General features: G+C 39.8%; 1 protein-coding gene across 3 annotated transcripts; it reads left to right on the forward strand.

Moving 5' to 3' along the window:
* Nucleotides 1-4,012: 4,012 nt before the first annotated feature.
* UBLCP1 (ubiquitin like domain containing CTD phosphatase 1) lies at nucleotides 4,013-20,277 on the forward strand. Of its 3 annotated transcripts, XM_059699076.1 has the most exons (11): nucleotides 4,013-4,153; nucleotides 6,650-6,847; nucleotides 7,763-7,854; nucleotides 8,243-8,328; nucleotides 8,412-8,527; nucleotides 9,964-10,062; nucleotides 12,588-12,625; nucleotides 13,767-13,865; nucleotides 16,565-16,681; nucleotides 17,948-18,075; nucleotides 19,202-20,277. In XM_059699076.1, exons 2-11 carry the CDS (start codon nucleotides 6,694-6,696, stop codon nucleotides 19,227-19,229), a joined length of 957 nt encoding a protein of 318 aa, XP_059555059.1. In that variant the 5' UTR covers nucleotides 4,013-4,153; nucleotides 6,650-6,693; the 3' UTR covers nucleotides 19,230-20,277. The 3 variants fall into 3 exon arrangements, with proteins under 3 accessions (XP_059555059.1, XP_059555060.1, XP_059555061.1); XM_059699077.1 differs by lacking the exon at nucleotides 17,948-18,075; XM_059699078.1 differs by lacking the exon at nucleotides 7,763-7,854.
* Nucleotides 20,278-22,914: the final 2,637 nt, after the last annotated feature.

The following is a 22,914-nucleotide window of genomic DNA, read 5'->3' on the forward strand; positions in this document are numbered from 1 at the left end:
GCCTCCACCACCCTAATGTGTCCACGAGTTATGCATATATGCATACAAGGTCTTTGGTTGATTACTTCCCACCCACTCACCCTCCCTCCGAGATTCTGCACTCTTGAAACAGAAGACTTAAATAAGATTTGAGCCTTATAATGTAATAATGCCCCAAATAGTCAGGATACAGTAGAAAAGTACTCACCGTATGACAACTAGGAAAATCTCAATTGAAATGCGGAAAGTCAACTAACGGATGCCAACACGAGGGTAAGATGTGGAATTATCTGACAAGGATTTTCTGTAAGCCAGAGATTTTCAACCTTTTTCATCTTATGACACACCACACATACACTAATTACTAAAATTCTGTGGTACACCAAAAGTGTATTTTTTGCAGATCTGACACACAAAAAAAGGTATAGTTTTGATTCATTCACACGGGATGGCAATTGTTGTGTTGGCTATTGGCATTTTAAAAATGTTTTTATTGATTTGAGAGAGGAAGGGAGAGGAATTGAGAGACAGAAACATCAATGAGAAAGAAACATTGATCGGCTGCCTCCTACATGTTCCCTACTGGGAATTAAGCCCACAACCCTGGCATGTGCCCTAACTGGGAATCAAACCTTCTGGTTCATGGATCAATTCTCAACCACTGAGCAACACTGGCTGGGCATGTTGTCATTTTTTAAATTTGACAATCTAAGGGAAAAGAGGTCGGTGTCCCTGACTGAATAGTGAAGTACTGAATGTTTTAAAAATTCTTGCGGCACACCAGTGTGCTTGGCACACTGGTTGAGAATCACTGATGTAAGCTTTGTAAGAAAAAAGACCATGTCTGGTATATTCACCATTATAGTCTCAGAGCCTAGAATGATGTTGGCTGAAGCAGGTACTTAATAGTTGCTGAATGGATGAATGGAATGTCAGGTAATGAGAGCATGTAATAATACATGTTATACATATAGTATGTACATATCAGTAAATGATTATAATTTGTATGTGACTGGATGCACAGAAAAATTTTGAAATACACACCAAAATGCTCATAGCACTATAGGATGCACTCAGTATTTGTGAAATGAATGAAATCAGTGAGAAACTGTCACTAAACAAATTTTCTGAAATAGTTATAGACTGTATCAAGTTTAGACATTTGTTTGAAATACACAATGTAAAAGGGAAGTATAACAAGATACCATATCTATCATTGATGAGAATGAACCAGTAGAAGGAAAAGAGGTTAAAAATACAAAAAGAGAGAAGGATGCTGGATTTATAGAAAGCTTCCTGAAAAGGAGCCAGAGCACGAAAATGCAGGTTGACTTCAGGTAGAAGGAAACTGCCACTTGCAACAGAAGCAAAAGAAGTGAGGACAAGTGCAGATACAACTGTAGATTTAGAGGTCTGAAGTTGAGGTAACTGCTCTTTGAGACCTACTTTCTTAGCAAAAACATAAGATAATATTATCTGCCAAGAGCAAGGTTGTAAATTGGAAGATCTGAAACTTGAAGAGCTGAGGTTTTAAAAGTAGTCATTTTGGAAAGGAAGTTGAATAGAAAAGGTAGTAAACTTGCCAGGTGGAATAAAGGGCCTGTACAATCTGTCCTGTGAGACAGATTCTGTCCATTTTCAGCTCACTGATTGCAATCAGGGAAAAGGCAAGGTAATAGATACTAGACCAGAGGAACAAAGTGCTCCAGTGAAGTTAAAAAAAAAAAAAGGATTGTTTTTCAACTGAAGAAGAGAAGACAATGGTTTGAGAAAAGGAAAGAAACAGGTCAGGGAAGATGGAGATAAAAGCAGGGTGGTGGTGGATTTCTGGCTGGAATACAGGAATGTCCTTTTGTCTTACAGTCCAAACATGGTCACAGTGAGAGTAGTTTATCACCTGCTTTTGAAAAAAAGTATTTTTTGTTGATTTCAGAGAGGAAGGGAAAGGGAGAGATAGAAACATCAATGATGAGAATCATTGATCGGCTGCCTCCTGTACGCCACCTATTAGGGATTGATCCCACAACTTAGGCATGTGCCCTTGACCAGAATCAAACCCAGGACCCTTCAGTCCGCAGGCGAACGCTCTAACCGTTGAGCCAAACCAGCTAGGGCTATCATCTGATTTTGTGACATCGGTTCCATATTTCTTTTAGTCTCTTAGACCTGACAATCGATCAAAACCCTATGAAGGAATTCCCAGGCATCTTTAGTTGCTTCAGAGAAGTATGGAGGTACAAGGATATCATCCTCCATGCATTAGAAGAGAGGCTTTAATGAGCAACAGGAGGCAGAAGCTTAATTTTTCTCCTTTTATTGGCCGTTGAGTTACTGTAAGCCCTTTCTTAGTCACCTTTGTGTTCTTCCCTAGTTACCAAGAGTCCAGTTCCTATATTCAAGAGATATCTTGCAATCTACTCCAAGTGTTTTGTTAACATTACTTTTGAATTCATGAATGTTCAGCTAAATAGAAGTGGACTTGGGAGGAACTGAGATCTGGGCAAAAGATAACTTAAAAATCATCTGTTAAACGGACCATTTGTCCAAAATACTCAGCTACCATTATTCTCCAAGAAATACTACTTACTGTTCAACACTTGATAATTATTAAATTATCTACACTCTACTAATACCAAACTTATCAGACCTTTTGGACAATGGCTATTCCATTATTGAAAAGAATCTCTTTATGAATCGTGTTCCTTAGAATTAGTGAAACTTCAAAGTTTTAGTTGAACTTGATGATTAACAAAAACAAACCTCTTTAATCACAACAGCAAAAAATATAAAGTGGCTAAGCAGCGGGTTAGCACGTGAACAAGGCAAGGAACAGATTGGGTTGAATGAAAATTATAATTCATTCTAGGGTCCAGTGCCTTATCTTTTGTTCATTTCTTTGGCTGGATTGCTAATGCATGATTTTTGTACAAATTCTTTTAATTTGGGGCTTTCCTTTCCTCTTTTTTTTGGGGGGGGGGGAAGACGGCATATTATTTTCTGAGAATATGCTTTGTTTTTTAAAAGGAGCAGATATTCATGCATTATTAGTGCAATAAAAACTACCAAAAGAGAGCGGGAAAGAGAATATAAAACAGTGTATATCTTAACTAAACCATTGTTAAGAAACAAAACTTGTCTCTTTGCTTCCCTTCCATAACATCGCTGTCAAGTAGAAGGCAAAATATAGGTAATTCTAGGACTGGTGCATATTTGGAGGCCAAGGTTACTTTCGCGTTTTCCCTTTTCAAAACTAGGTTTTTTTGGTACTATATGCAACAACCTAGCAGGGTCCCCCTCCTCCCCCCCATTTACTGGCTAACAGCAGGTAATGCACGTTGGGAGTTCGCTGTATGGACCAGATGGGGACCGCTCTGAATTTCCATTAAAATCTGCATCTCTTTCGTCAGGGTTTGTCATTGGTTTTCCTCGCTTTCAGAGGGAATGGAGGTGGGAATGGGCGGATGGTGGTACAATTTGACACAATGTGATAGAAATCTCCAGGGCAGCTCTTCTATTGGGATTTGCTTCCTTGGTTCTGAGTCACTTAGGCCTGCCCCTTCCTTTTCCTAACAATCTTGTCCCCCCCCCCCCCCCCGCCTCCCCCCGCCCCCTGTCCTGGACTGCGTAAAATGGGGAGACTTCTAAGCTGAAATTACTTATGTTGCTGGCTCCCGGTGCCAGGGAAGAATCTCAAGTCTTCAGTCCTCAAAGGTCACCTTTCAGGCCTCATTTCGGAACATGGGCACTAGTCCCGAGTCCCAGCACACCTGGGCAAGCCGCGCGCCGCCCCCGGCCCACTCAGACTCGGCGAAACCATCCCCGAGACCTCACACCCGCCCGAAAACACCCTCCTAGCTCAGACCCCACTAACTGGCGCATGCGCAGCACAGGCGAAGGCCGTCAGCCATCCAGAGGTCCTAGCATCTGCACAGCGGTCAGTCTCGGAAAGGCCTGGCTCCACCGTCACCGGGAGGAAATCCCGGCAACAGCCTACCCAGCAAGACTACTCGCAGAAAAACAAGGGAAACCGCGGTCCCGTCTCCAGCGCGTTTCCGGTTTAAATCTAACTTCCGGTTCGTCAGCCGGTTCCTGTTTCTGCCTTTCACTTCCGGTGCCTTCTGTGGCGCTGCGGCAGGTTCCTGCGTCCGCCGCCGACGGCCCCACCGCTCTCCAGGTGAGGGGCTCGGGCACCCCGGCGTGCTCCCCGCCGAGATGCCGCGGGGCTGGGCCACCGCAGCTTTGCCGTCCTGGGGACCCCAATGCCGCCGGCCGCGGCGGGCTAGGGGCTGCCGGTGGGCGCCGCGGGCCGTGCTTGCCCTGGTCTGGCGCCCAGGCCTCCGGCCCTGGGCCGCGCGGGTCGCCGCCTTCCCTTCCGGCCTCCTCGCCCAGGGTTAGGGCTTCTCGCGCCCCAGTGTGGACTTTGCGTCCCCAAACGTCATTCCTTCCTCTTCTGGGGTTTGAGCATCTCTCCCCCTCACTGTCCCTGTAGACACCCCGGCCCACTTGGACGTAGGGGTCTCCGCCTGCTTTTCTAGGCGATTCCGTACCTGCCCCTTCCCACAGCGCTCGGCTCTGCGCTGCCTCTCGGTTGCTGCTGTGGTGCTGCCCTGGCCAGGAGCTGACAGTAGTACTTTCTGTGCCTTTTACTGGGCTTGTTACCGTCCCCTAGGTCCCCAAGATGCTAACTGTTGCTGCTGTCACGTTCAAATTCACGCCCTTGCAGAATCCTTGTAGCCGTGTGGTCTTAGGCAAGCTGTTTTACTCCTTTGGGTTTTCTAGTCTGTCCAGTAATATTAAAACTACTTCAGTTTAATTCATTCGACTTTTTATTGAGGATCATAACATTTATGAGAGCAAGTTCTCGCTAAAATGAAGTCCATTGCCGTAAAGTAACACACTTTATTGAAATTCTTTAGTAGAGCAGGTTGTAAGCATAAGAGTAAATGAAGCGAATTTGTGGTATTCTCCTTTTACCAGACGTATTGAAGACACCTGACACCTTACGGTTTTCAGACTGTTTTTGCATATTGAGAATTTGCCTCCCTTCTTGCAGTTGGTTGTAATGCATGCAGAGTACATTCACAGGTTTCAATGAATACGTGATAGCGTTTGGAAATAGCAATACTTTGATATTAGAAAACCCAGTTGTCTGACCCACATTAGCTTTTGGGGAGAACAAGCTAATGAAAACTGGTAGGCAGCTGTAGGGGGGAGGAGACCCACATGCTGTCTGTGCGCATGGCAGCTGCTGCCTCATCCTTGTGTGCTTGTATATGCCCCGCTGGGTTTTGTGTTTGTTGATCTTGGATGTCTGTAGGTTCTGTTCAAGAGAGACACTTGGTGGTGTAGGGAAAAAACATGAAATTTAGTCAGAAGACCTGTTGTTACCAGTTATATGCCCATAAACAGATTACTTAACTTCTCTGAACTCCCGTTTCCTTTATTGTAAAAGTGGGACAGTTCTTATCAAACAGTCTTGTTAAATGAGATAGTCTCCATAAAAACTGTCCAATGTATTAAATATGAAACAAATAATGGCCGTTTACTATTTATTTAGCACAGTGCCTGGCACACTCGAGTTACACTTTTTTTAAAAAAAATTGCCCAGCCAATACTTATGTAATGCTTACTTTGTGCAGGTACTGTATGACATAAATATGAACTAACTAAATCTTCATAAAAACCCTAAGGTGGTCGAAACCGGTTTGGCTCAGTGGATAGAGCGTCAGCCTGCGGACTGAAAGGTCCCAGGTTCGATTCCTGTCAAGGGCATGTACCTGGATTGCGGGCACATCCCCAGCAGGAGATGTGCAGGAGGCAGCTGATCGATGTTTCTCTCTCATCGATGTTTCTAACTCTATCTCTCTCCCTTCCTCTCTGTGAGAAATCAATAAAATATATTAAAAAAAAACCCTAAGGTGTAGGTAGTATTATCATCTCTATTTTGCAGACGAGGAAGCCTAGGCACTACGATTCAAGTAACCTCTCATAGTCAAGTAGTTAGTAAGTGGAAGAGCGGGGACCTGAACCCAGATAATCTGGCTCTAGACTAGAGTTTGTGCTCTTACCCACTCTCTCTGCTACCTCTCTAATGTTAAATAAGCAGTGGTCCATCATGGGGAAACTTGCCTGTAGCATAAACCTGATCAAGCAGAGAGAGGGATAGGTAGCTCATTATTACAACTGTCCAGGTGAACAGAGAGAATCTGATAGAATATTATGAAGTAGTAACTCTAAGCCAAAAATTGGGAGGTTGGGGGAATTTTAGCTTTGAGTCCTGGTAACCTTTGGCATTCTGTTAACATTACTCTAAGAAAGTCCTGCTTCTCTACCATCAAGTTGTAAAATAGAACCCAAACTGCACAACTTATAAAACTTAAAGCCTGGCCTGTGTGGTTCTCAGTGGTTGAGTGTCAACCTATGAACCAGGAGGTCGAGTTTTAATTCCCGGTCAGGGCACATTCTGGGTTGTGGGCTCAATTCCCAGTGGGGGGCATGCAGGAGGCAGCCAATCAATGATTCTTTCTCATCATTGATGTTTCTCTCTCTCGCCCTCTCTGAAGTCAAAATATATTTTAAAACAACAGCAAAGAAAACGTAAAGTTATAGGTTTGGATACATCTTTGATATATTATCTTCACTTGTGTATTTGTATATGCCTTTCTTCTAGGTGTATTTTTCTGAACAGAAGTTGCCTCAACATATGTTTTAAGGATGGCTCTCCCTATCATAGTAAAATGGGGTGGGCAGGAATATTCAGTGACCACACTTTCAGAAGATGATACTGTGCTGGATCTCAAACAGTTTCTCAAGACCCTTACAGGAGTGCTACCAGAACGACAGAAATTACTTGGACTTAAAGTTAAAGGTAATTCTCTCCTCAAGTCAGATTTTTTGCATTGATATGAATTTTTATATTAGTTATTATCTTTCTCTTTAATAAGTCCCCTTGGAAGATTTATTTGATAGGGCTATTCCTAAAATTTTTATATGATATAAGAAAGACTATTAAATGTTCCTTGAAAATACCACCAGGATTAAGATCAATGGACACAGACACCAGGGGGTGAGGGCATGAGTGGGGAGGTTGGGGGGGGGGGGAGAATGAGGGGATAAGGATACAGATGTAATACCTTAATCAATAAAGAAAAAATATATATATAAATAAATAGAATTACTTTTGATTCCTTTGATAGTTGGTGTTTGCATATTAAATATTTGTCACAGAAGTCCCCAGTAAAACTAAGTTTTGACATTTGCCCTTTAGCACAACCTTTTCATTATAGCTTGGGCCTTGTACTCTCTCCAAATTATCTTTTCTGATTTGAAAGTAATGATGATTTAAAATGATGATTAGCAATTAAATGCATTGTTCATATCCAGTCTAAAAGGGATGTTCATGTTGTCTGTGTTTGTCATATCATTGAAAGGTGTGTTTTGAGTAGCATTAAATCCATAGTGATCTTAGGTGTGCAATTTTCAAGACTTTCTGGAAAACAGTTATCTTCATTTTTAACAATAAAACCACGAATTTATTTGGGTTAGTGAGTTGAATAAGGATGTTCCTTAAGACAGAGTTGGGGAAAATCAAACCTTGTATTAGTTGGTACTTCTTAGAGTATTAGAAATTCTGAATTCAGCAGTAATAGTTTGTTAATTTAAGGGGGAAAAATACTGCTGTGGGATCTGTACTGAACCTTTTATCATTAGAGTTTTGTATAATAGGATAGTGAAACCAGCACCTGAACTTTAGTGAGAAAACAGTCATTTGCTTGTATTGTAGGCAAACCTGCAGAAAATGATGTTAAGCTTGGAGCTCTCAAACTGAAACCAAATACTAAAATCATGATGATGGGAACTCGTGAGGAGAGCTTGGTAAATGTTTACTTTTGTTACCGTTTGTCCCTGTGAAGATAATATGACGTATATTACACTTCTGTATCACAGTTTAAATTGTAAAATTGTCAGTTTAGTAGTAAATGAAAAATAAAAGCTGCACGGTGAATGTGGTATTAACTCTGCAGAAAAATACTGGGGAACTTGTTAGTATATGGATAGCTGTAAGTATAGTAGTGCAAATGATCATATTTAACATGGCAGATCAGCCCAGTGAATGTCTATAACAAATTATAAAATGTGAAAAATTTCCCACAGTGTGTGCTTGAAAAGCTCTTGAACTCAATTTCTCATTTGTGTTTTATACTATGCATGTATTTATGTGTTAAAGATAACATGGTAAAAGAAAACATTTTCATCTTAATAGGAAGATGTCTTAGGTCCACCTCCTGACAATGATGATGTTGTCAATGACTTTGATATTGAAGATGAAGTAGTCGAAGTAGAAAATAGGTAAGTGCTTTTCACTGTCAAAGAAAATTGGTTGTACTATAAGAAAAAAATGAATGTTTCATCTGATTTTGTTTTTCCATTAGGGAAGAAAACCTGCTGAAAATTTCTCGTAGAGTGAAAGAGTACAAAGTGGAAATTTTGAATCCACCCAGGGAAGGGAAAAAGCTTTTGGTACTAGACGTTGATTATACGTTATTTGGTAAGTCGGCTAAAATTGTGTTTCATCTTCTGTTATCCACAACGTTTTTTCCTTTTATTTATTTTTCCCTTGCAATATGAAATATTTGAAAGCTTCTATTATTACAAAAGAAAATCATTCATTGTAGAAAACACATATAAGAATTAAAAATAAGTCATCTATAATCCTGAGATGCCGGGAGCCGGTCCATGCTTGCTGTTTCAAGGGACCTGGCATATTGGACCCCGGCACTGAGATCCAAAGATGACCACTTTTATATTTTTGTGTATCTTCAAGGAGTGTTTTTGTATGTATATTTTAATTACTTTTGCTTAATGATATATTGAATATTTTCTCATTTAATATTTATTGTGAATTAAATATATACATTTTTTGTTACATAGAATTCTAGTTTTTGGGTGCATCATAATGTGACCAAGTCATTCCCTACTGATTAACATTTAAATTTTTATGAGGGTTTAAAAAAAAGCATTTTTGATATTAACCCTGGTTTTTTGTTTAGTTATGTTCAGGGCCGATTCTTGAATTTAAAATTTAAATTATGTTCAGGGCTGATTCTTTAAAATTAGAAAGATGTTCATTTCATCCTCTAATATTGTCAAGAAATGACTAGTTAAATCCTGATATTAGAACGAATTTACTTAACCACTATCCTAAACTTTAAGTACATGATATAAGTTAATGTATACTTATTTTAAAATTTGATTATAAGTTAATTGGACCTATTGTTTGGTGAAATGTGAGTATATCTGGAAGGTGAATGACTCAAAGTAAGAATAAGTAGCCCTAGTTTGTTTTTCATATTCTAAAGTAACATCTACACTTGAGAGACTAGATGGAAAAAAAAATTCTATACTTTACTATATAAGCCCGAGTTCTGGCTGTTGCTCTTCTTCACAAATTGAATAGAATTGACAAATTAAAATTGGATCGCAAAGATATTGAATTGTGTGCTTTTGAGGCATTTCTTTGTCAGCCAATGTATGTCAGTCTGAAGTAGCTTGCGTTTGAGTGTTCATATTACACTAGAGACCCAGTGCATGAATCTGGGTCACTTGGCCTGGCCTGCGGGAATTGGGCTGAAACCGGCTCTTGGACATCTCCTGAGGGGTCCCAGATTGCGAGAGGGTGGTTATCGGGTGATGCACCCCAGAATCAGGCTCCTGCCTCTCTGGTTCCGGGTGCGTCACTGAAGAACCGCAGCTGCCAAGTCACCGCAGCTTGGCAGCTCCTGTGTTGAGCATCTGCCCCGCGTTGGTTAGTGCGTGTCATAGCTACCGGTCGGAGTGTCTGCCCCCTGGTGGTCATTATGCATCATAGCTACCAGTTGGATGGTCACTTAGGCTTTTATATATATAGATTTCCTAAGTTTAATTGATATTATGTACTTATCCACATAATAAACTAATAATCATCTATGACTGATTTTCTTTTAGACCATAGGTCTTGTGCAGAGACTGGGGTAGAATTAATGCGGCCATATCTTCATGAATTCCTAACATCTGCATATGAGGATTATGACATTGTTATTTGGTGTAAGTTATATATGTATATATGTTTTGTTTGTTTGTTTGTCTTTGTTTAGCTTTCCATGGAAATAAAGTTGTTCCTTATATTCTGCTTTATAAAGTATCACTTAAAATGACCTATGTTTAAATATGATACATTTTTCATTTGATTTAGCAAATTTTTAATAATCATGTTTAACTTTCTTGCATCACATAGTTGCCAAGTACTACTGAAATAGTTAAATATAGGAAGAGAGTGGATTTTGGTGTTAGATACAAATGGCCTTATTTTCATAAGATTCCCCCCACCCCCTTGATTAGGAACTTTTCTTTCTGATCTTTAATGTAGATTCTTTGATGCTTTAGGATATTGTTGCTTTCTTTCTTCATCACTAGTTTCAAAATACTTGGAGAAATATATGTATTTTAAAAATCATAGTGATGTGGTTCTTCAGAAATAAAGAAAGGCAATGTGAACTTACTTAAGGAAAATGAATGAATGGACTAAAGCGGTATAACAAATTGTGGTCTATGGACCATTCCAGGAACTTACAGGTTTGTGATAAGATAAAGGTAATGAGTTTGCTTTAAAAAGTAAATTTAGTACATTACTGAGCGCACTGTTTAGTTGAATTGACAATTTTTTTTGTGGCGAGACACTTGATAAGGGAAGCAGTGTACTGATTTACATCTCACCTTCCCGCAAACATGTAAAGTTGCCCCTGGCAATATCATAAGCACAGAGGACCTATCCTGATTGTGAATTAAATAAAATCTAATCAATTAAAGATACTACATTTAATTGTACTAGGTTTTTGATGAGAGGCCACATAATTGTATTTTAGTCTGTAAATTTCCTTTGTACTTTTCCTTGTAATCTGCAACTCTCCATTGTTTAGAGGTAATACATGTTCACAGCCATTAAAATTAAATATTGACATACATAATTTTCTGGTTTATAAGACAGATAAAGCTAAATAGAGTAGGGTTTGAATTCTGGCTCTGTCTTTACTATGCGATACTGGGTAGGTCAGTTCATCTATCTGAGCCTTAGTTTTCTCATCTGAGAAATGAAGGTAAATAAGCTTATATTACACAGTAGTTGTAAAAATAAAAATATTGGTGTATTACCTAATAATATGGCACTTAGTATATAAAGGTTACTTAGTAATTAGAAACCCTTTTCATTAGCTGTGAGTCTTTGTTTCTCATCTAAAAATTAGAAACCTGAAATGTATACTGAATTAAAAATTATTTTTTCTCTCTCATGATTGTTGTCATTGTAGATATACCAGTCTCTAATAGTTTAGTTCAGCTGGCCAGTTGTGCATGGAAGGTGATTCTTTTGGTTGTGTGTGTGTGCTACTTGTTTTGAGAATACCTCTCTGTACCTCTATTGCCCTAAAACAATACACATACACATACTTAAATAATTGAACTTCTTTTTCCCTTTATAAACATTTTGCTTGGTAATACCTATTTGGTTTAGTCCAGTATCTTGAGACCAGGAGGGTACATCAAGGTGAGGGCTTATATTTTAATATCATTGATCTCAAAACTGGTTGGTGTTGGACAATAAGCAGATATGTAACATAGATTGGTTTATGAATGTAGTTGTCTCAGTCTGTTAAAAGTTGTTAGACTCAGTGAGCATTGAGTTTGGTGAGCCTGGTAAAATTCATTGAACCTGGCTAATCTTTGATGTTAACTTTTAAAAAAAATATATTTGTTATTGATTTCAGAGAGGAAAGGAAAGGGAGAGAGAGATAGAAACATCAGTGATAAGAGAGAATCATTGATCGGCTGCCTGTTGCACTCCCCCCTCTGGGGATTGAGCCCACAACCCGGGCGTGAGCCCTGACTGGGAATTGAACCTTGACCTGGTTCATAGGTCAACACTCAACTACTGAGCCGCTGAGGCCAGGCTGATGTTAACTTTTGACACATAATATTAATCTGCTTATATTGATGTATATACTTGTGCATTGCCTGGGTAGAAAAAAATGGGCATCCAGACACCCTAAACTTAAGTTTGGAACTGATAGAGAATAGTATTGAGCTATTTTTAAAGAGAATTTAAGTCTTGACTTACACATTTCATAGGTTCACAGTTCTTCTGAACATTGGTTACCTGTGTCTTTTAGATCAGGGGTGGGTAACCTTTTTCTGCCAAGGGCCAGTTGGATATTTATAACATCATTCATGAGCCAAACAAAATTATCAACTTAAAAATTAGCCTTCTATATTTGGGTTAAACATTTAATTAACTCACCCTAATGCCTTGGCAGGGCCAGACCAAATGATTCGTAGGCCTTATATGGCCATGGGCTGGACATTCCCCACCCTTGTTATGTAAAAGTAGTTGTTTAAATTTTATTCTGTCTTAAAGACACACACTAAGTTTATTTTTATAAATACCTAAAGGGAAATTACGACAATATGTAATTGATTGAACTTTTAGTCTTGCTTAGAAAACTATTTATACAGAAGAAAGGTTTTTAAAAATGAAATTCATGCTTTTCATGTGTCTTGTATTATTCCTCATGTTTTAGCCGCAACAAATATGAAGTGGATTGAAGCTAAAATGAAAGTAAGTATCAAAAACTCATTTAAGAATGTCTTGAAACTATATTTGTCTTTTTTAAAGTTTCTAATTGAATTAATTTCATTCTCACTAGAGGACATTTAGTGGGTAAACAGTACAGGAGTTAGAAGTGCGTTTAGTCCGATGGTGGATTGTATTAAATACCTATGTCTTTTTCAAGAAAAAGCAGAGCTCCCCTTTCTCTTCCCTCCCAATCCTATATAATAAAAGAGAAAAATGGTAATTGGCATACGACGATATCCTTTTCATTGGCTAATCAGGGCTATATGCAGATTAACTGCCAACTAAGATTGGCAGTTAACTGCCAACAAGATGGCGGTTAATTTGCATATGTAGGCACAATGCAGGGAGGTGAAAGGGAAAGCAGGAAGAAGCCCCCTGCCACTGACAGTGATCAGAAACCCAGGGGGGAGCTAAGAGCTGGGGGGCAGGGCAAAGGCGGCCCTGGGGCCGCCTTTGCCCTGCCCCCCAGCCATGATTGGAGAATCAGGTGCCTTTTCCACCCTGGCCAGTGAGAGCAGGAAGTAGGGGTGGAGCCAGCGATGGGAGCTGGGCACGGTCGAAGCTGGCAGTCCTGGGAGCTAGGGGCCCCTTGCCTGGGCCTAAAGCGAAGCCCACGATCACGGGGCCGCTGCAGCTGCGGGTCCCTGCTGCCCGGGCCGGACACCTAGGCCAGAGGCGTCAGGCCTGGGCAAGGGGCCGATCCTGCGATTGGAGGGTGATGGGGGTCAACGCCTGAGGGCTCCCAGTATGTGAGAGGGGGCAGGCTGGGCTGAGGGACACTCCCCCCCCCCCCCACACCCAGTGCACGAATTTCGTGCACTGGGCCCCTAGTTTACTATAATGCTTTCTTTTCCTCTTTTTGTTCTTGTGTGTGATACTTAAAGGAGTGATGCTCTTTTAAAATAATGAATTGGGAAGTGATCTGTCTCTAGTTTCTTTCTTTTGGACTGCTATTTATTGACTTAGTTAAGTGAAACTAAAATTCTTGCCAGTTGTTAAAGCAAGAGGTGGTGGTCAGGAGGGTAGAAAGTTGGCATTATGGGAAGTTGTAGCTGGAATATTCAGAAAACCTTGAATTTCCACATTATTATATTTTAACCACATGAGTATTGTGTATTTCTAGGAGCTGGGAGTGAGCACAAATGCAAATTATAAGATTACCTTCATGTTGGACAGTGCTGCTATGATAACAGTGCATACGCCAAGGAGAGGATTAATAGATGTAAGAAATCATTTTACTTTTATTTAAAGACTTGCTTCTTTTCGAATGTACTTTTATATTTATATTGCTGGAATAAACTACCTAAAGAGTTTAGATACATCTGAGTGAATAGTAAAGTATCAGTTGAGTTTAGACTTAGGAAGATGAATTTAAGGTTAATAGTTTTGAATTTTATTTTTCATATTTGAATTTTAATGATAAAATTCAGGGTTTTGATGCAGGAAAGGTCATGGATAATTGTCCCATGATGATGGCAGCATAGTGTTGGTAAAGACAGAGTGTGAGAAAAAATACTGACATCAAGGGAGGCACTAGAAACAAACCAAAACAGACTTGCTGTGCCCTGTGTGAAACTGTTAAATTGGGGTAATGTCTGTGAAGCCCCAGAGAAGAGCAACAAGAGCCATTAGAGAAAAGTCCATGTTTGGGAACCAAGTGGTGGGTTGACCTAACTACAAAATGACAACACTATTTAAGAGGATGTAGGATTCCTAACCCTGGTTGTCTTAAAGCTCTTGTCATATTTCTTAAGACTTTTTTAGCCAAGAAAACCAAGAATCTGGCTTATTGTGACAGCTCATGTATATTTGTCTTCAAATATTTGAGGGGTTTATACAAACAAATTGAGGCAAGTAAAGTTTTAGTAAACTTAAGGAAAAATATATGTATATATATTATTAATCCTCACCTGAGGATATTTTTCCATTGATTTTGAGAGAGAGAGAGAGAGAGAGAGAGAGAGAGAGAGAGAGAGAGAGGGAAAGAGAGAGAGAGGGAGAAACATTGATGTGAGAGAGACACATCAGTTGGTTGTCTCCCACACCATATGAACCCTGATAGGGCCAGGGATCAAAGCTGCAATCCAGGTATGTGTCCTTGACCAGGAATTGAATCGTGACCATTCGGTCTGTAGGCCAGCACTCTAACCACTGAGAAAAACTGGCCAGGGCAAAATTAAAGTATTTTAATAATATTCTTTGCTGTAGCTAGGGCACAAAGAAGAAAATAGGCTTCTTACATTAAATGATAGAAGGAGGAAAAGAAAACTTAACTTTTTTTTAAAATTCTCACCTGAGGATATGTTAATTGATTTGAGAGAGAGAAAGAAACATTGATGTAAGAGAAACATTGATCTGTTGCCTCTAGTATATGCCCAACCGGGGATCAAACCTGCAACCTAGTTATGTGCCCTGATCTGGAATTGAATCCACAACCTTTTGGTGTACAGGACAATGCTCCAACCAACTAAGCCACTGGCCAGGGCAAAACTTAACATTTTAAAATTTCAACCATCATCACCATTTACTTACTACTATTTAATGTCAGAATTACTGTTATGATATAATCTCATCTATATATATAAAAGCCTAAGCGACCAAACAATGGAACGACTGGTCAGCCAGTCGCTATAACGTGCACTGACCACCAGCGGGGCAGACACTCAATGCAGGAGCTGCCCCACGGTGGTCAGTGCGCTGCCATAGCCAACCTGCGGTCCCCCCCCCGGCTGGCCGGCCCAGATTGGCCCCGATTGGGACTGGGCAAGACAGCCCTGATTGTCTCCCATTGCTGGCCAGACCAAGGGACCCCACCTGTGCATGAATTCTTGTATTGGGCCTCTAGTATTATTATAAATGAGACCCTTGCCTTCATCAAAATGTATTTTTGCCACTAAAAATTAATTTATTTAAAAAATATTTTTCTAAATGTGTAAAATACATTCACATGATTCAAAATATAATGTACATAAGAGAAGTCTTCCTCCCACTTGGGCCCTGACTCTCTCTAACGCTCTTTACCATGGGAAATCACTTATTTCTTGTGTGGTCTTACAGACCTAAAGCAAGTACCAACAGATATGAATGTATAAGGAATTAATCTTTTTGAAGGCTCATTTTAATAATTCAGAAATAAAATTAAGAACTTACAAATTATTGTGCTTTTGAAGTTAAGCAATCAAATGCCCTAGAAATTATGCACCTGTGCCACTGAATTAAAGACAAGTCAGTTTTTTCTGTAATATTTAAATTCTGTATGAAAATATTTAAATTCTGTATTAAAAGATCCAGGTACAGCCCTAACCGGTTTGGCTCAGTGGATAGAGCGTCGGCCTGCGGATTGAAGGGTCCCCGGTTCCATTCCGGTCAAGTGCATGTACCTCGGTTGTGGGCACATCCCTGGTGGAGGAGGTGCAGGAGGCAGCTGATCGATGTTTCTAACTCTCTATCCCTCTTCATTCCTCTCTGTAAAAATATCAATTAAAAAAAAAATATATATATATAAATAAAAAGATCCAGGTACATTGTCCATCACTAAGGTTTTCTAGTTCTGAGGGGTAGTATTAGCTCAGGAAGTCATGTGACTGCTTAGCAGCCATCTAAACCATTACTTTAGATTTTTTTAAAATTAAACTATTATTCTTCCTTTGACCCCAAATCTTCATGTTGAAATTATGGGAAGTCTTATAATGGGGTTTAGTTCAGTTCAGTTTGAACAGATCTTTCAGAAGTTAACATTTTGTGATACATCGTGCTTTCAGGTGTGTTGTATCTCAGTTCTGGTCTGGTCACACAGCCAGCTGTGCCTGCTTACAGAGGAACACCCGGGGTAGTTGTGCAGGGCATTTTGCGTTGTTGCTGCTTTTTAAGTAAGGGTGAACTATTGGAAAATTTGAGTTAAATCTAAACTTTTATTCTAAGGTAAAGCCTCTTGGCGTTATATGGGGGAAGTTTTCAGAGTTTTACAGCAAAAAGAACACCATTATGTTTGATGACATTGGAAGAAATTTTCTAATGAACCCACAGAATGGACTAAAGGTAAGACAGTTTTACTTGCTATGCTCACATAACCTGGAATATGTGTTAGCACTTGAATGCTGTTGAATTTCATACATTTTTGGAAATACTCTCTATTATTATGGTCATGCAAGAAAAGCTTAATTATTTAGAAAATTTTATATATCATTGAACATTGTCTCCTTGGTTAGCCAACTCATTCAGGTGTTTTATTTTTAATTAAATTTGGGGGACAACATGAGCTTATTGACCATTGACTTTTAGCATCAAAAGTGAAAGCATCAACCCTGGCCGGTTTGGCTCAGTGGATAGAGCATCAGCCTGGGGACCAAAAGGTCCCAGGTTCGATTCCAGTTAAGGGCATGTACCTTTGTTGCAGGCTCCTCCCCGGCCTGGGCCCTGGTTGGGGTTCGTGCAATAGTTGACCAATTGGTGTGTTCTCTCACATTGATGTTTCTCTCTGTCTTTCCCTCTCTCTTCCACTCTCCTTAAAAAAAATCAATGGAAAAATATCCTTGTGTGAGAATTTAAAAAAGAAAAGTGAAAGCATCAGATATTTTATTAATAACGGATGCAAATCTTGGAATTTCTTATATTCTGGTTATCTGGAAAGCTGGCAGTAAGGGTCTTTTTCAAAATATATTTTTATTGATTTCAGAGAGGAAGGGAGAAGGAGAGAAAGTCAGAAACACCACCCACAACCTGGGCATGTGCCCTGACCTGGAATTGAACTGTGACCTCCTTGTTCATAGGTCAATGCTCAATCTCTGAGCCATGCTCAATGTTGTTGTTGTTTTTTTAATTAGAAATGAAACAGGTTGTAAAAATGTATGCTCTTGTAGCTATATAAAAGTTTAATAGAAAAATATTGAAATGAAAATCATCAATGTTAAAATTTATCTCCCTTGTTACATAAAACTTGTATTTGGGTTAACTTTTTATGAATGAAGTGATATGAATGAAATTATTCAATTAGTAAGAAGGGGAAAAGTCTAAGCAGATATGCAAAGAAGAGATGCCATATAGGATTTAAGTGCTATAAGAAAGTGTTTCAGGTTCAGACTGAAAAGATAAGGTAAAATTAGGTGGAAGAGCTCTTAACTTGTATTATAAACATTATACCATGACTATCGGTTTGTTAAACTGAGGTAATATAAAAGTAATTTTTAATATTGATATCCTTGGTGATATTTTAATGTCATTAACTCTAAATGATAGATGAGTGTAAATTTGTACCAGTTTCCATAGTGCAGTGTGAAATATTGGGTAATGTTTGTTTCCTGATAGATAAGGCCTTTTATGAAAGCTCACCTAAATCGAGATAAAGACAAAGAACTTTTAAAATTAACTCAGTACCTCAAGGAAATAGCAAAATTAGATGACTTTTTGGACCTAAATCACAAATATTGGGAAAGGTAAGTGCTAATTGTTTATTTTCTCTTTCCGTTAATGAATGAAAAAATTGGCGACTCTGGTTTTACACATAACTCTTAATTTTTATTTTAAAATGCGTGAATCTAAGAATATATTCTAATCCCATGACATCTGCCCTGAGAGTATTTTTCCCTTTTGTCTTAACCTCTAATTAGTCGATAAACCCACGTCTTAAGATCTCTAGTACTTCTAATAGAGAGGAATTGAGAGTCTGGTACATGTTTGTGATGCTATCTGTAAATTATTTTGTGACATGAAGTAGGTCACTATTATGAATCACCTGGGCTTGTAATCTCTGTTCTGATATTATAAAATAATGTCTGCATAAAATAAAATACACTAAAAATTTATCTACAAATCTCTCTGTGTAGCAGAAATGTTAGCGAACTTTATTCCACTAGAAAAACAAATTGTAGATGACTTAACTAAGTGGTAGGTATAAATGCCCCAGTGCCAGGAAGTGAGCAAGTTCTGCATCATCAAAACTTGTCTAGGTGTTATGATTTTAAGAACTCTTTGCTCATTCCCCATTACCACTGAGTATGGTAACTCATAAATGTGATAGAGATATGAAACTTTTAGTGGTAGATTCCTATAAAATAATATGAAGGAAAGTTTGATTAGTAAAATTAATTTATTTGCATCTTTACCCTCTTGATCAGATACCCTTAGCATCTTTGGCCCACTATCTTTGTGCAAGAAAAATAAGATTTTTAAATGGAGTTTGAGGTTTTTGGGGGGAGAAATTATAATATTAATTATAGGCAAGGCAGTGTAAAGTGATTGAGGGCCTTATTTTTAATCTGAGCTCTGACACTTTTTGTCTGTGTGAACTTGGGTGAATTGCTTAACCTCTTTGTTTCTGTAAAATGGGAATAAGTTCTCATAGAAAACTTTTCATAGAGTTGTTGTGAGGACCAAATGAACCTAGCTAGAGTATGTGTTTAGAATAGTGCTTGGCACATAGTCCAAAACTGTTAGTGATTATTAACAGTTACTACTCATCTTTAAAAGTTTTGGTATTAAAACAACTATTTTCCTTTGGGGAGAGAGATTGTTATTGTGAGTTTAGCATGGTACAGCTTAGACGTCTTTTATTTCTTGCAGATATCTCTCAAAGAAGCAAGGACAGTAGTTCCAAGTTATGCTGGCAGTTATTGAAGATACTTGAGATCCATGAACTCTTGCTTTTATGCTAGAAATCATTATAGTAGTGCTGGACACTGAAGCAAATACCAGACTGCTTATACTTGGTCTTCCAGTTTTTTGTAAATTTAATTTTATATTTTTTGAAGATCACAGCAATATGCTAAAAATATTCTTTTTTCCCTATGTGAATATATTGTTACTCGTGAAAAATATTTTCTCCAGGATTGAGTACTGAGGTGTACCCCTCACTCCCCACTCACACAAAAAAAGTGGACAGAAATGTATACTCAACAATATCATTTTGAGATTTTGGAAACTATGTTTTACGTTCCTGCCTTATTTGTGTTGTTGTTGGACTAAATCTAAGACCAATTCCATCTTGAAACTACTGCTTTTTCTTTTAAAACAAACAAAATACATACATTTTCAGTAAGGAACCTAGTTTGGTATGATTAAAAGCACCAATTTTTTAAAAATTCTTTTGTCATAGACACAATTTCTCTTCTTATCCACTATTGACATTTCTAAATTGTGAGCTGTCTGGTTGTATGTGTGTCAGTGTTTGAGTAAAACTGGAAAATGTCAGCTGCAATACCAATATGTCATAGTATGAAAAATAGAAAACATAAGATTGAAATATAAAACTAAGAAACAAGAATGTTTCTTTTTGGTGGCTAAGTAGAAACATTTCTGCCTAAAACCATTGTCATAAAAACAGAGGCAATACATTTTAAAATGGGACATATCACTGATTCAGCCCTAAAAAGCATGAACAAAAGTGTTTGTTCTGTTCTAGCTATATCTTGTCTAAGTGCAACACTGTTTCAGTGAAAATATCTAGCCATAAGCTTTAAAAAAAATTGAAATGCTTAAGCCTGCAGATATGTAATGTGACCACTGTTTTGTGTTGACAGTATTGGTTTATACAGTTCTTGTATTTGGAAGGAATTTTATCCTTTCAAATGAACCTGGTGTATATTGTTCTTACGGGACTATTTCAGTGGTGTAAATAATAAATACCTTTTCTTAAAACACTGGTTGTGTGCTCTGTTATCCCAAATACTTTTTAATCACAAAACAAACATTAGGACCAGGCAAGGCTCTCTTGAATAAAATTAAATGTGTGTGATTTTAAAAGGGTGTATTTCACTTCATGCATTCAGAATTGGTTTTTAATAGCTACTTAGATATGTTAAATTACTTAATTCTAATAAGCACCATATTTTCAAAAGATAAGCTATTTTCCTTTTTTTTGTGCTCAAATAAACTTTACACAAATTATTATTTTTGCTAAATCCAGTCCTCTTTCTCCTCTAGAGGCATTCAGTTGCATCACCATCATAAAGATAGAACAAGACGTAGCCACAGGGTCAAACAGAGAAATACATATTTCACATGCATGCGCATCCCACCAGGTTTCCCTTAACCCTTAATACTGCTTTAGGTTAAGTGTGTTCTGCTGCCAAGGTTGGGGTGGGAGGGTGAGGTTTTGGATCTGAGCCGACCCAGAGTGTGATTAGGAACTCCAGTGATGGACGTATTAGAGGTCCTTAGGCACCTCAAGCCCTGAATGGGTCAGCAAGTCTCTGTCCCAAAGGGCAAAGGCAGGTACCACTGGACCCTGGGAATCTATCTCTAGCGTGTGGACCACAGCAACCCGGCTCACATCCACCAACCTCAGTTTCTAGGCCTCATACTCCAGCAGCAGCCCCGCCTTCTCTGGATGCCCAATCCCCTCAATAGAGGCTTTCTTGTTGGCCAACATAGTGTGTCACTTGCACTGGGCATAGGTGAACACCCAAGAACAGTCATCAACACTGATGCAGCTATCCTGAGAAATGTCCACACCTGCCACTCCTACCCGGAATTGCGGGGAGCGCTTCACTATTATTGCCCCCCCCCCCCCCCAATAGTGTCTGCCACTGGTGATGGCTGTGTCTGCCAGCACCGCTGCCCACTCCCAGAAACGCTCTGCCGGGGTCCAGCCCCAGCGGGTCCAGGGGTCCCCAAAGGTGTGGACGGAGTCGGCGAAGAAGGAATGACACGGAGATAGCGTTCAGTTGATCAGCAGCCTAGCCAGGATCTCTAGCCCGGATCTCCAGAGAGGTTCTGGTCTGGATCTCCAGCGAGGTTCTGTAGCCATGTTCCCTCGCTAGGTTCTCCAGCCAGGTTCTGTCCAGGCTCTCCAGTCAGGTTCAGTGTCCAGGTTCCAGTCAGGCTCTTCCTGCCAATCTCCGCAGTCAGGTTCAGTCCAGGATCCCCTGCCATGCTCTCTTGCTAGGTTCTGTCTCTAGGTTCTGAGGCCAGTTTCTGTCCAGGATCTTTTGCCATGCTCTCTCCAGCGAAGCTCCCCCGTCTCTAGGCGCTGTCTTCTGAATTCTGTCTCCTGAGTTCTGTGTTCTGAGTTCTGTGTGTTTCTGTCTTGTTACAACTGTATTTATACCAGTTGATTCAATCCTATCAATCTCTATTACAAAGGTTAGGGCGTTTCTTATCTCCATTCCAGGGAGAAAAGATTATGTAGTTTAAGCATGATTGTTCGTAGTTAAAGGGATTAATTACCCGCCTGGCACTTAGTTGAGGGGTTTTATTCCCTCCCTAACTTCAGGGGAAAATCCCTACCTGGGGATTCAACCTTTCTCGGAGAGGTGACTTTGGTTAAAACACAGCGCCAAGAAGGTGAGCAAACATATTAAGAACCGTATGCCATATATGCCAGGTCCCTTGAAACAGCAGGTCCCTTGGACCGGCTCCCGGCAAATTCCCCCTTTTTTATTTTTTAAAAGCAAGCATTAAAAAGAAAAACCTGAAACGCTCTCTTGTATCCATTTTAAGAGTAGGATTGGCGCTTTCTGCTATTACCTGAGTCCTGATCTATCACCTCAGGGAGAGCTTGCCGATCCTGCACTTTCCCGGGGTGGAAAGGCTGCAGTGGGGCTAAGGATAAGGCTCCTTGGGCCTACCTTCTCCCATGCCTCTACATTTACCTTTCCGGCACCTTTCCTTCCTCAGAAAAGCATGGACGTATTTCTTGTATAAAACGTTCTGTCTGACTGGGAGTAACCTTAATTCTTCTGCTAGCAAGCATATGTGTTAAAAGATCAATACAGAGTCTTTTTTCTTTAGACTCAGTATGGCACATCTTCTTAATCTAAAGATCAATACAGAGCCTTCTTTCTTTGGACTCAGTATGGCACATCTTCTCAATCTAAGTTCTGTACTATCCACCTTCTTACCCTACTTATCCTCTATAGGGGGGTCTGTAGCACCCTGGTGGAGTCCTATCCGTCCCGAGTGTGGGGTTCTCAATGGGGGGGGCTTACCTAAGGGAATCCTGTTCCAGGGGTTCCCAAAGGTGTGGACGGAGTCGGCGAAGACTATCCACCTTCTTCCTACAGTGGAGTCCTATCCGTCCCGAGTGGGGGGTTCTCAATGGGGGGGCTTACCTAAGGGAATCCTGTTCCAGGGGTTCCCAAAGGTGTGGACGGAGTCGGCGAAGACTATCCACCCTATTCCTACGGTGGAGTCCGATCCGTCCCGAGTGTGGGGCGCTTACCTAGGGGTCCCTGTTCGGGCGCCATATGCCGGGGTCCAGCCCCAGCGGGTCCAGGGGTCCCCAAAGGTGTGGACGGAGTCGGCGAAGAAGGAATGACACGGAGATAGCGTTCAGT

This window comes from Myotis daubentonii, chromosome 5 (assembly GCF_963259705.1).
Source record: "Myotis daubentonii chromosome 5, mMyoDau2.1, whole genome shotgun sequence".
Classification (NCBI taxonomy): domain Eukaryota; kingdom Metazoa; phylum Chordata; class Mammalia; order Chiroptera; family Vespertilionidae; genus Myotis; species Myotis daubentonii.